Consider the following 13,187-nt stretch of genomic DNA (forward strand, 5'->3'; position numbering starts at 1 on the left):
AAGAACAAGGACACAGTTATTTTACTGAGCAGAGCAGAAAATTGAAAAACCAGGCTAACATATACTTAAGGATTATGAAATACTGCTTGTCTGTGCTAATATGTTAAGCTTCTGCTGCTTTTATAAAAGTATATTTCATAGTCTTATACTAAGTATAAATAAATATTAATGAGTCATTTTCATTAAATAGGTAACATTCCATGTTTGGAAAAAAAACCTATTGCTGTTTTCTATTACAAAACAGATACACCTTGAGACGTAATGACGGTGGTTTGCTAACTATTGATTCAAACACTGCTCAAATCAAATTTGTCAAAAATACTGTTCGGGATGTTGCTGTCATAGTTAACAAGACAATCACAGCTGAGGTTCTGGCTACAGATGGTAAGAAAAAATATTTCATTTTTAGAGAAATGTTACTCCAACTGGCATTTCTTGATGAATAGATGATTGTGATTATTAACACATTACCTTTATCATTAGATGAAGTTAATTATCTTAGGGGCCCTGGGTCTCAAGTCTGAGGTGGGTAAATCCAGGAGAAGACTGAGCATCCCAGCTTCTCACTGGAGTTTGTTGGACCAGTGAATTCTTTGTTGGTCCTATTGTTGGCTGTTGGGGCAGGAATTTCTGGGTTTGAGAAGGTGGATAAAGATTGAGACAGAAAGCTTATCAGGGAAGCTCAGCTCCAATGTGAGGTGCCTTTGTGAGTTACTTACACACAGAGTGAGTTACTTATAGAGACCTCAAGCACTTATATCATTGAACAATAAAAATCTTTTGAAATGTTTTTAAAATAATATTTACTGACTATGTGTGTTTCCCTAAGTGTAAAATTAATTTATGCTCAAGGCGATCAGCAAACATAAAAATAAAACAAAAGAATAAACACCCAAAATCATGTTATCTGGGAAAAGAGAAAAAAGCACTAAGGGAAACAACAGAAATAATTCATAATGCCACCACTGAGAGATTTTTATTTTATGGTTTTTGATTGTCAACATTAAAAAATTTTTCTTCAATAAACTTTATATTTTGGGTAATAAAAATAAATCATAGTTTATTCCAAATACTTTGGTTCAAGCTTTAGAAGCAAAAATCTTTCACACAGTCTGGGTTCGTGCAGTAGGATACATTTAAGAAAACTATTATTTTTATGTTGATTTCATTTGTAATCAGTTAATTTATCACCTTATAGGTCTTGGTTCCAAGCATATTAAATTAATAGCCATGCTTCTAATCAAGACATCTGCCAAGTTGATAAATTTAAATTTGCTCTCAACAAGGTGTGGAAATTGGGTGACATCCTTTTACCTGTGGGAGTAACGAATACAATTTCTCATGAGTAGATACACTAATCTGGCTGCATGTGAGAGAAATTTTAAAGGTTTAGTTATTTTTTGTACAACTTGTGTACATTTCTCTAACTCTAAAATGTCACTCTTATAGAAAAAACAGGTGAAACTGCTACAGGCACCATATTTGTCCGACTACCTGATTTTAATGACAAGTGTCCAACAATTGTCCCGAAAAAGAAAACAATCTGTAGTTCATCACCCTCCGTGGTTGTCACAGCTAGATTACTGGACAACGATAACTATACTGGCTCCTACACATTTTCACAGGACAATCAAATTATAAACGTGCCAGTGTGGACGATCACAAAACTTAATGGTGAGTATTTACTTGTAAAGCTGCTTCCACAAATGAAAGTTGCTGCTTCTTTATATTTCCAGAAGGTTAAGAGAGAGTTCATTTGGGAGCAGTTCCTTTCCAAGAGTAGTTTTTAAAATTCTTTGTAATGAAGATGAGGTCCTAGCCTCATGAATTTCTTCTCTCTTCAGGAAAGAAAAGGGATGATATAATATTAGCACTATTTAATATTTTCTGCTTTTCATGTGGACTCCAATTTTTGGATATCTTTATATTTTTATCTGTACCTCCACGGCACCCCAAAAAAATAAAAAGATTAGCGTCAGGCACCTATTTTACTGCAGAGCTGTTTAGGCTTCTAAATACAGCCTTCATGTCTGCAGGCTGTCAACAGACATGAAGCGCTGGAGGGGTCAGCCTGCTCAAGGTTGTCACTAGTGGGTCACTAGTCAGGAATCTTGAGAGCATGGTGGACTGAAATTTGTAAACCCTATTAGCCAATGGGCAAGAGCTAATCCATCCTTTCTTTTCTCTTAACCTTTATCATGCTAATTTCACATTTCCTCTGTTTTCCAGGAGTCTCACAGAAAAAGCCATTAGACAATAAGAATCTTCTCCCTTTTAGGATTTTATAATGACCAGCAGGCCACTTCAAATCCTCTGTAAATGAACTCACTTATCTCTAGCTCTTTTCTGAACTAATCTTGCTTCCGTTCATGAATGTGCTTACTCTGTGGTACCCTAGTCATAGGGATCTGCCATTGCTAGAGTCACCAAAGGCATCTTGTCCTCCGTGGCCTTCTTTCCTGGGGTCTTGCTGATCCTGGTGTAGGGATCTAGCTCCAAACTGTGCATGTAGCCGAATGGGTTTACCAGACACATGTCCAGTGAAAAGGCTACAAAAGGAACATCATAGAGAGACAGGACCTGGCACTAGACACACCTGTGTGGGTGAGGGTAGGCAAGGTAGCAGTGGTTGGACTAGGTGGATCGGGCACAATGTCATGGGGCATGATGGGGTCAAGAATGATTCAAGGGATACAACCGTACAGCTTATGAGAGCTGCTGCTGGAGCCCACTTAGGAAGGGATAGCATAGCAATGAAGAATGGAGAATGATCATTGCTCATGAGTCAGAGAAGCAACAGGCCTTCACCGCAGGGAATCCCATACAACTGGCATTAGGCTCATGGGACAAGTACTGACAGGAGCAGCTGAAGTAGCAGCAGCCAAAGCAGAAACTCAGTCTTGATAAGTCAGGCACCAAAGCATGGAGTGAGGCGGAAGGGCTACATTCAGATGTCTACACCAGGGGTCCAGGGGTTGGTGCAGACGTACAGAAGAGTGGTTAAGTCCCAGAAAAAGGAGGTCTGGGATTTAAATGATGCCCATCTCCCCTCCTCTTTGGGGGGAAAATCAAGATAGGACTGAGGGGCTTCCCTGGTGGCGCAGTGTTTGAGAGTCCACCTGCCAATGCAGGGGACGCGGGTTCGTGCCCTGGTCCGGGAGGATCCCACATGCTGCGGAGCGGCTGGGCCCGTGAGCCATGGCCGCTGAGCCTGCGCGTCCGGAGCCTGTGCTCCGCAATGGGAGAGGCCACAACAGTGAGAGGCCCGCATACCGCAGGAAAAATATAGGACTGAGTTTTCACGGGGGAGAATAATGGGCCCATCTGGGGCAGACAGGAGGACAGGAGGAAGTACAGCCCCATACACCCACTGATCTCCGAAAGCCCTCGTATCTGCTCAAGCCTCACCCTACTATTTGTGACAGTGATGTCTATGGCAACTCTGGTTCTGTTCACCAAAAAGAAAAAAAAAACAAAACATAGTTTTCAGAACAAGGAGCAAGATACGCTTTGTTCTACTGCTGATTCGTTTGGTTGTTTCCCTTCAGACACCTCTGCAACCCTAACAACTCTGCAGCCGGTATATCCCGGTGTGTACAGAATCTCCCTGGTCGTCACAGACGACAAGGGCACATGGTGTAAGATCCCGGAGGACTTCACTCTGGAAGTCTGTCTGTGTGACAACAATAACATCTGTAAAACTTCGCCCCCGACCACAACCCGTGAGCCCATTGAGAAGCCTGGGAGGCTGGGGCCTGCCGCCATCGGCCTACTGTTCCTCGGTCTTTTGCTGCTGCTGTGTGAGTATGCCGCAGCATCATCCTGCTTGTACTGGGTGTCAGCACATGCAGAGGCCTTCCCGCTGCATGGACAATGCATCTCCGCAGTTGTTTTAGAGGCAAAGCTGGGGGGAAATGGTATTTTCAGGAAGTATCGGAAATGGCATTTTCAGGAAAAATCAGAAATGTTTAAAGCTAACACGTCACCTGCCAACAATCTGTATTTATAATACAGAGAAACAAGTCGTATATGTTAGACATATAGAAAACGACACGAGAGACTCAAGAAGGAAAAAATTGAAGCATGAATAGTCTACACACTGGCCATGATGTTCATGGTCAAAATAATGACTTTATCCATGAGTGTGGCACTTTCTAAAATGTCTTTTTTGTATACAAAGCTCATGAAATTCTAAAATAAAATAGAACCCTGACCAAATAAATTTAGGGAAAATATATAAGATATCATAAGCCTTGAGCTTTACGATGCACATAAATATATCACAGACCTGAGAAGTTATTGCTTAATCTAGAATTTCCTCAGAATAGCTTTCTACCTGAAAATATACTCCTGTAAGGCTCTCATACTTAATATATTAAGTTTATTGAACACATTGAGGGAAATTACATACATGTATTATTTTTCAATAAAACTAAAATTTATTTTTTTAATAGGTAGGTTTCAAAAAGTTACACTTAAAATCGTGTGACTCAATTAGTATTTTGAATGTAACAAGTCTCTATTTAAAAGAACTTCATGGCAAATTCTTATAGTGTAAATAAAAGAAATCCTTGATAAATTCACAGTCACTTCCCTAATTTATTACAGAATCATAGACATTTAGAGTTAAAATGATTATTCAACCTCTTAATTTAATTTTTTTTAATTTATGAGATATTTTTAAACCACAAAGAAGAACAGAAAATTGCCATGACAAGCACAAATATAACCACAACTCAGACTTAACAGATATTAATATTTGCACACATATAATCACATAACATATAACCATCACTCAGACTTAACAGACATTAATATTTGCCATATTTATTCAGATCTCTTTAAAAAAAAAAAGAAATAAATTGCTATCCATACATTTAGTGGCCTCCTACACATGCCATATATTCTCCTTCCTCTTTCCCCTTAAATGTTTACTATTCTAAAGTTATCATGCATCATTTCATTTAATAGCTGAAACTGACACTCAGAGTTTCAGTTTTCCAATGTCATGATTAGTCAATTTCAAAACCAAAGATTTTTCAAGTACCTATATATGAGTCTTTATATAGATCAATCAAGTTCAATCAACCAAGTTCAATCAAGATCAATCAAGTTCCCAAGAAAGGGAACTTGATTCTGGTTTTCATGTAGTAGTAGATTTATTCATCTCTAACTCTATGGAAAACATATATCATGATAAAGCTGTAACATATATAATAATATAATATAAAATAAAAGTGAACACTAAGGAATATTGCAGAGGTTTCACAGACTCAGGGGAATCATCCATTTGAGCCTTGGAAAATGAGTAGGCTATAGCAAGTACAAAAAGAGGGAAAGGTGTTTCCAAAGGGTAACAGCGTGAGCCAAAGCCAGAAAATGCTTGGCAGGTTTTAGGAAGCACACAGCCTTGGGAGGTTAAAGCAAGGGGAAATTGTGGAGAGTGAAGGAGATGAAACTGGAGAACGCTTTGGGACTAGTTTGAAAGAGCTTACACACACATGGAAAGGAAGGGTGTTGAGAGTATTTGAATAAAAGACTAACACGATCATATTTGTATTTTAGAAAGATAACATTGGCACAGTGTGTACTGTAAAGTAAAAAGGAAAGAACAGTTAGGAGGTTATTGTAATAGTTCACAAGGGATGATGGAGGCCAGGTTTTGAGCCATGGCATAAGACTGGAAAGGAAAGGATTGATGTGCAAGGCACGATGCGGGTACATGGAGAGGATCTGGAGACAAATAGATAGGAAGAGTGGAACAAAAGCCCATAGGCACCACTGAATTTGGCTGCTACTGAAACCATTAACTGAAATTGAAAATATCAGAGGAAGCACAGATAAGTAGGGTGGCAATGATAAGCCTGATTTTGAAATGTTGAATTTTGAGGTGTGCATATATCCTCTAGGCTACTGTACATTTGGGATTGTGGCTCAGGACAGTCAGAGGACATATACTCCGTTATTCCCACAATCACATTTGCTTCATGTGAAATATCACCATTTGCAAAATGTCGTATCTTGAATTTTGTGCAGGACAGAACTTTCTCTGGATGCATATGTAAAAACCTAATACATATTGCACACACATGATAAACAAGATTTCTAAAAGACTACTATGGCCACCTAAAAATACTGACCATACAGATATATATTCATTACTTTTCAAAACTAATTTGTCCATTTATAATATTTGACCCTTCCCACACATTTAACAAAGTCATAGAATTAAGAATGGCAATAAGCAAAGAAAACCTTTAGAAGTATCACTTATATGAACATTATGTTAAATTTTGAGAAAATGTATTATGTCCAACTTATTTTATTTTATATACTTGGCCTAATTTTTTTCATTTATGTGTATATAAAATATATAAAACTGACCTAATTTGTACAACTGATGTAGCCCATCCAAACAATACTGGCAAGTCCTCATGGCACTCAGTACCATCCTTTATCTATATTAACTCATTTAATCCTCACAACAATCTATGAGGTAGATACTATATATTCTCCCATTCTTTGGATCAGTTAATGGAGGCAAGAAAAGACGACATAATTTGTCTAGCTGGTGAATGGTGGAACCAAAACTCAAACCCTAGAAGTCTGACTCCAGAGGCTATATACTCTTAAATCTCTCACTAAGCTGCCAGTAAGTGAACAGAATTCAAACATTAGGATTCAGGTGGCCTCCGCAGGCCAAAGGTGGAGGTGGGGTCACTGACTACCTAGACTGAGAAGTGCCTCCTTTCTCTCTTGGGCCATTAGCCTGAGAATGATGTTAATCTTTATTGCTAAAATGTGACTGATACACACAGAAAGAATGGTAATTACCCAGGCAGGAAGGCCCCTCCAAGCTACGAATTCCTAAGTCACAATTAAAAGTGCAATGATATTAGATCATCACTCTAGTTGCTGAGGGAGTTTGCAAGTTAATGGCTATTCTCTAAGAGATCATTGGAGACCAGATTACCAAATCACTATAATGCCCACCTAAAATCTTGACTCTTCAGGTGTGTATTCCCTTGACACCATATACATAGCCTCAACATGTACAAATAAATGCAATAATAAAAAAATATATATTACGGAAAATGATTGAGGAACTGAATGGCCACCTTTATCATTCATCGAACAGTGCCTATTTTAAGAAAACAATATACGTGTCTCAAGAATAATCTGATCTGTCTCCTTCAGTTTCATAATCATGTGAAATTTTAGTATGCTTAATTTACTAAATTTTATTTTGTAGAAACGAATTTTGCTTTCTATTAGATTACCCATAAGCGTTACAAAATATTGTATTTTCTTTGTAATGTTTCTGGCAATTGCCATGTCAAATTGTTTCCAAGTGATTCAAATGTTCTGATATTTTGTTTTCCTATATACTAGTGGCCCCCCTTCTGCTGTTGACCTGTTACTTTGGGACCGGTCCTATCGGGGGAGTGTCGGGTGGATTCATGCCAGTGCCTGATGGTTCAGAAGGAGCAATTCGTCCGTGGGGAATCGAAGGAGCCCAACCTGAAGACAAGGTGAGGATACACTTTGTAAAACATTTATTTCAATCATACAGAACAAAATTCGATTTATATTCATATAGATAAAGAGGTAATGGGGTATAAAAATGATACTCCTGACCCTCAAGGACCCATGAGAGTCAGTACTAAAATGAATGGAGCCTTTTAGGATCTTAGCTCTTCAGATGTCAAATCATAAAAATGGTTACTCCTGGAAGAATTTGGAATTCTTGTAATGTCTCCATTTGCATATCTTACTTATATTGGTGAAATCTGGGTAATTTTTAAATGTATTTATTTTTTGCATGTGGTTTGTAGGAAATCGCAAATATCTATGTGCCACCTATAACTGCCAATGGAGTTGATTACATGGAAAATTCTGGTAAGTGAACATAAAATTTATTTTTGAAAGCAATAATGGGTTAAATAAGAAATATTGAAAGATAAGAAATGTTCTAAATTCTTTTCTTAATAATTTGCATATTTGTGCACATACTGAGAGATGTTACCCCTGAAATAGGGTTTCAATGAAATGGTTTACTGTTAGTATATCAGTCAATTCTGTGACCTAGCTCTGGCTTCAATAAGTTCATTGTCCACTGATGTCACCATTTTTTACTAGCTGAAGATTTGTTATACTTTTCCAAACTTTAATAAACTGAAGTAGAACTCTCAGGGAGTCAATTATTAATTTTTTAATTAGCAAAGATTTCACACATATAGAAAAATGTAAAGGAAAATATAACAAACACTATGCACTCACCACCCAACTTTGCCTATCAACAATAGTAATATTTGCAGTTAAAGCCTCATGTGTGCACATCCTAGGTCTTGTTGCCCTTATTCCTTCCCCAGAGCTAACAGGATCCTGATTTGAGTTCAATTACCAATTCTTATATTTAATCATAATGGGACAAGGATCGCTTATTTGTCATATAGGTGAAATTATTTATTTCTTTGGTTTACCAAATGACTATTTTATTCATCTTATCTCAATGCTACAACTAAGGTGTAAACTAGAACCATAAGACCTAATGCCTAATATTCAATTTTTTCTTAATTCCATGCTTAGCAATAGATTGTTTTTAAATGTCCAGCCTGAAAAGTCCGCATAAGATCTCCCCCAAAAAGGTAACTGTCTTTATCAGCTACCTTAATCCTTAATCCTTACCTGCTTCTCCCATTATAATTACATAGCAAAAACTATATTCAGAATTCTCTAGAAAAAATAGCTTTCCATGAAAATGCAATGTAAAAGTAACAGGCAAAATAGTAACAGCTTATTAAATTTTCATTAAGCACCAAGACACCAAATTAGCATCTGCTAATTTGCATGATTACATTATGTATGTTTCCTCTTTGGTTTCCATATTGAGCCAATATGACAGCTTAATTATAATTTCTTTTTTTCCTGAAAACAAACAAGCATTACATTAGAAGCTTTCCATTGCTGTGTGCTGAATATTCTGTTTTTACTTTTTCATTTCTGGCCGTTGTCACTGAAAATCTATTTCCTTTGTATATTTTTTCAGTTAGCATGTTTTCAGAGCTATTTCATCTGCTAATATCCTCTGTTACGTCCTCACCTCCTCTGTTACTCTCACATAACAGACTGCGGGATGTTCTTATCACCTCGAGTCATAAAATTGTATTTTCTCCCACATACTTGCTTTACTTGGCAACTGCTCACGGATATCAAAGACCAGGAAAACACAACAAAACAAAACAAATCACAGCATGAGATGTTATCGAATTTTCTCCTGTTTTTAGAAGTTTTTACAAATACATGCACTGGAGGGACGGTGATGGAAGGAGCTTCGGGAATGGAAGTGACCACCAGGATTGGAGCAGCTGCAGGATCTGGAGCCGCTGCAGCATTCGGAGCAGCCGCTGGACTTAGCAACTGTTCCGCAGGACGGTCCGGAACGATGAGAACAAGGCATTCCATGGAAGGAACCAACATGGACTATGGTGAAGGGGCAATAAACATGAACTTCCTAGACTCCTACTTTTCTCAGGTAATTTGGTGGAAAACTTTGTGGCTTTGTTATCTTGTTTACATTAGAGATCTTTCTACTTGACTCTACTTCAGTTTTACAGTTCGTTTGTTTGCAGCTTGGTGAAATACAAGCAAAAAAAGTAGAGGCTCCTTGTAAAATAATACAGATAACCTAAGATGGCTGCCAAAATCCGGCTACTGGTCAAAAGGGAGGAGGGGCCGGTAGACATAAGATGAGAGAATATGGCTCCTCATTCCTCCAACTGGAATAACAACAGAAAGCAAAACCTTTTGCATTTCAGATCAGCAGCATCCTCTTTAGGAATACAAAGCAGCTTATTTTCTATTTCCAATACCATGAAGTATGTCAGAATACATCTGCGAACATTTTTCTGAGAGGGTTGGAGTATTCTTCACATTGTCAAGGAGTCCATGTCCAAAAATGTTGAAGAACCATTGAATTAATGACCCAAACATAAAAGGGGGAACGAGGGCTGTGGTCCAAGATTAGGTGAAGTGTCGGGAAGCACAGAATCAAAATGGGACAAGGGTGCAAGAACAGAGAGGACTTTGGGAGGCAGGTTGCTTGCCTCTTGGTTGGTGCATCTTTAGAACGGATCTCACCTACAGTTTCGGTATCAGAAATGGCAAGTGCTGGCATCTAGCCTGGTAGAGCAGATGAAGGCTGACACTGTGTGTGAGGAGAGACTGGCAGGAAGGGTTTGTTTAGGATGAGGATTCTTGGAATATTCCGAGGTGTGGCATAGGCCCTATTTACGGGTCAGGCTCTCACAAGACTGCTGATACAGAGGATGCCCTCCTATGGATTACCTAAATCACGCATTCTTGATCAAACCTTGAGTTCTAAGAATGGTATAATATTACATTCTTCCACTGAGTGTCTCTTACGATTCATTTTTTTCCACTTTTCTCCACCTTTAGAAAGCATTTGCCTGTGCCGAGGAAGACGATGGCCAGGAAGCAAACGATTGCTTGCTGATCTATGATAACGAAGGAAAAGGTGCCCCTGGTTCTCCCGTCGGCTCCCTGGGTTGTTGCAGTTTTATTGCTGATGAGTTTGATGACAGCTGCTTGGACTCACTCAGTTCCAAATTTAAAAAACTTGCAGAGATAAGCCTTGGGATGGATGATGAAGCCAAAAACTCTCAGCCACCCACCAAAGAGAGTGGCTCTGGGATTGAATCCCGTGGCCAATCCGTACAAGTCCAGCAGTCAGAATCTGTTAGGTACCAGATTTTGCCAGGCAGCCAGGGAGCGTCTGCTGTGTCTGCTTCTGGCTCTGTCCTCCAGCCAACCATTTCCATCCTTGACCCTTTGCAGCATGGTAGCTATTTGGTAATGGAGACTAGCTCAGCTGCTGGTTCCTACGTGCAGCCTTCCACTGCAGTCTTTGATCCACTTCTCACATAAAATGTAATAGTGACGGAAAGAGTGATTTGTCCCATTTCCAGTGTTCCTGGCCACCTACATGGTCTGGCAGAGCTACAAGGGTCAGGTCGTAAAATCTGTACAGAAGATCCTTGTTCCCTTCTGATGTGACCAGAATGAACTGGAATTATATACTGGCCAAATATGGATATTTGAACCAAATTATTCAAAATAGCATAGCAAATCTCACAGTTTTGGTCTGATTTGGCACTTATTTGCTACTCTTATAAACTGATCATGATTACAGTCTAAATTGTCTAGTTTATATCCCCAAACTGGATGTGTTGTCACTCTTACTTCTCAAATACTATTCAAGTCCTAGTAAATCTTAATGTTTTACAAAAGAAATCTTGAGATCATATTCAGTGGGAAATTTTCCTAATAATTTTTAAACTTCAAATGCCATGTGTTTTAGTGGATTAAGTGCTTGGAGTCAAGAGCCCCAGTTGTTGAATCTTTCACCTTTTCTTATATCATTAATAATGATATGGTCATAAGGTCTTTGCTAAAGTATTTTGAGCTGCTTGGAAAAAAGGAGGTAGTTGCAGTTGAATTTTTGCTATCTTCTTGGTGCTGGGAGACCCTGTGTACATCTTTTGCTCAAGCTAATGGTATTGGTTTATGCATTAAACTCGCTGCATCTATATTCCTTATATTCTCACAATAAGACAATTTTGAAATAGAAGTATCATAGAAAACTTAGGAAAGTTTAGTATGGTATAAATATTTTGTGTTTTATTAAATCACCTTGAAAGGATCTACCTAAAGAAAATATTTTACATTAAGCTCCTCCCTACACACTTCTCAGTAACAGTAATCCTGTGTTAATAGTCTTTGAAAATTACTCTTTATTTTTTAAATGTCAGTAGGTAGCTGTAACTTACATATCACTTATAGTGATGTTTATCTTGTTAACTGTGTCTACAGACTTCATGGGAACACAAAACATGGCTTTTCTCATAAGCAAAAGAGGCCTCTGACTAGAATAACACATAGTGAAATTTGTGAATGTGTATTATACACAGTGTTTCTGGTCAAAAAGCGATACAGAAAGGAATTATCAGTAACTCTATTTTATTAAGTCTCACTCCTTTTAAATTAAGCTGCTACCGCAATTTAATTCTTGAGCGTAACAATGTTAGGTAAGCGAGGGCTTAAAATATGTCATTTCAGGGGCATTACCCTGATGGCAACGCAGTTCTTCAAATCATTTCTGATCATTCAAGGTCTTCAGCCTTTAGCCCATAGAGAGCACCCTACCTCTTATCAACTTTTTTGTCTAAACTAAGTCTATACAAGGTCATCGTCTGGCTCTATGCTCTATTATCTCTAATTGTATATAAAATAATCCTTTCTGGCTTTTGCCATATTCAAAACCTATATTTGTTTTTTAGATGGAATGCAAAGTAATAAAGTGTTGTTTTTTTTTTTTTAAACCCAGAAGTGTACAGTCCTGAGGGTTCCTGGGGGGGAAGAAACCCCCTAAACGTCCTTACATCTAGCATTCTTCCCTCTTCCTGGTGCCATGACCACCAGGAAGGCATGTGCTAAGACAGCCCGAGAGGCACAGACAATCTGTTCTTCCAAGACTAGGCGGCTGTGGCAACAAGGCCTGCAGGGTGCCCATCTTGAAGTGAGGGGAGCTAGACCCTTTGGAGCAGCCTGCCAGGTTCTGAGGAAGTCACCTTGCTGTTACCACTGGGGCCTCTTCTCAATAGAGGGGTCTTGCTCTGAGATCTAGAACACAGAGTTGACTTGTGACTCTTGTTTATGCATGAGAATTAAATTAATAATCAGAACAACCCTTGTTCCAAGTTCAAATGTGTTTTCAGGATCCTCAAAGTATTTTAAAATTGCCTCTTAAAATCCAACTTATGAAATGAGAATTTTGCTTCGTTGTCAAACTGCAGAGGAAACTATGACACAGTAGTAAAGACTAATAAGGGAAAAATTGAAATTAAAGGGGTTTTAAAATAAAAATAGATCAATCTTGTCTAGGAGGACCTAAAATTGATTTGCCATATAAATGAAATTCAAAGCAAAAATGTATCTGTATTTTTTCACTAAAAATAAAAATTGTTTTCAACAGAAAAACTTTTTAAAAACTGTCTTTTGACTTAATGTATTATAATTTTTAAACAGTATATACTAAAACTTTAACAGTCAAACATTGTTATAATAAAACTGTTTTGCAACGAATTTATGAGTACTTCCTTAACCAT

The 13,187-nt window shown here is 38.1% G+C and overlaps 1 protein-coding gene across 1 annotated transcript in view; it reads left to right on the forward strand.

Annotated features, from left to right (window-relative positions):
- Nucleotides 1-13,161, forward strand: part of DSG3 (desmoglein 3) — a 30,983-nt gene extending 17,822 nt beyond the window's left edge. The window contains exons 10-16 of the mRNA XM_027127678.1: nucleotides 245-384; nucleotides 1,450-1,674; nucleotides 3,549-3,800; nucleotides 7,393-7,532; nucleotides 7,836-7,899; nucleotides 9,288-9,535; nucleotides 10,459-13,161. Of these exons, the coding sequence (XP_026983479.1) occupies nucleotides 245-384; nucleotides 1,450-1,674; nucleotides 3,549-3,800; nucleotides 7,393-7,532; nucleotides 7,836-7,899; nucleotides 9,288-9,535; nucleotides 10,459-10,947 (1,558 nt within the window). The 3' untranslated portion in view covers nucleotides 10,948-13,161. The remainder of the gene's footprint in view (nucleotides 1-244; nucleotides 385-1,449; nucleotides 1,675-3,548; nucleotides 3,801-7,392; nucleotides 7,533-7,835; nucleotides 7,900-9,287; nucleotides 9,536-10,458) is intronic.
- Nucleotides 13,162-13,187: the final 26 nt, after the last annotated feature.

This window comes from Aethalodelphis obliquidens, unplaced genomic scaffold (genome assembly GCF_003676395.1).
Source record: "Aethalodelphis obliquidens isolate GAN/ISIS:26980383/991018 unplaced genomic scaffold, ASM367639v1 scaffold32, whole genome shotgun sequence".
Classification (NCBI taxonomy): domain Eukaryota; kingdom Metazoa; phylum Chordata; class Mammalia; order Artiodactyla; family Delphinidae; genus Aethalodelphis; species Aethalodelphis obliquidens.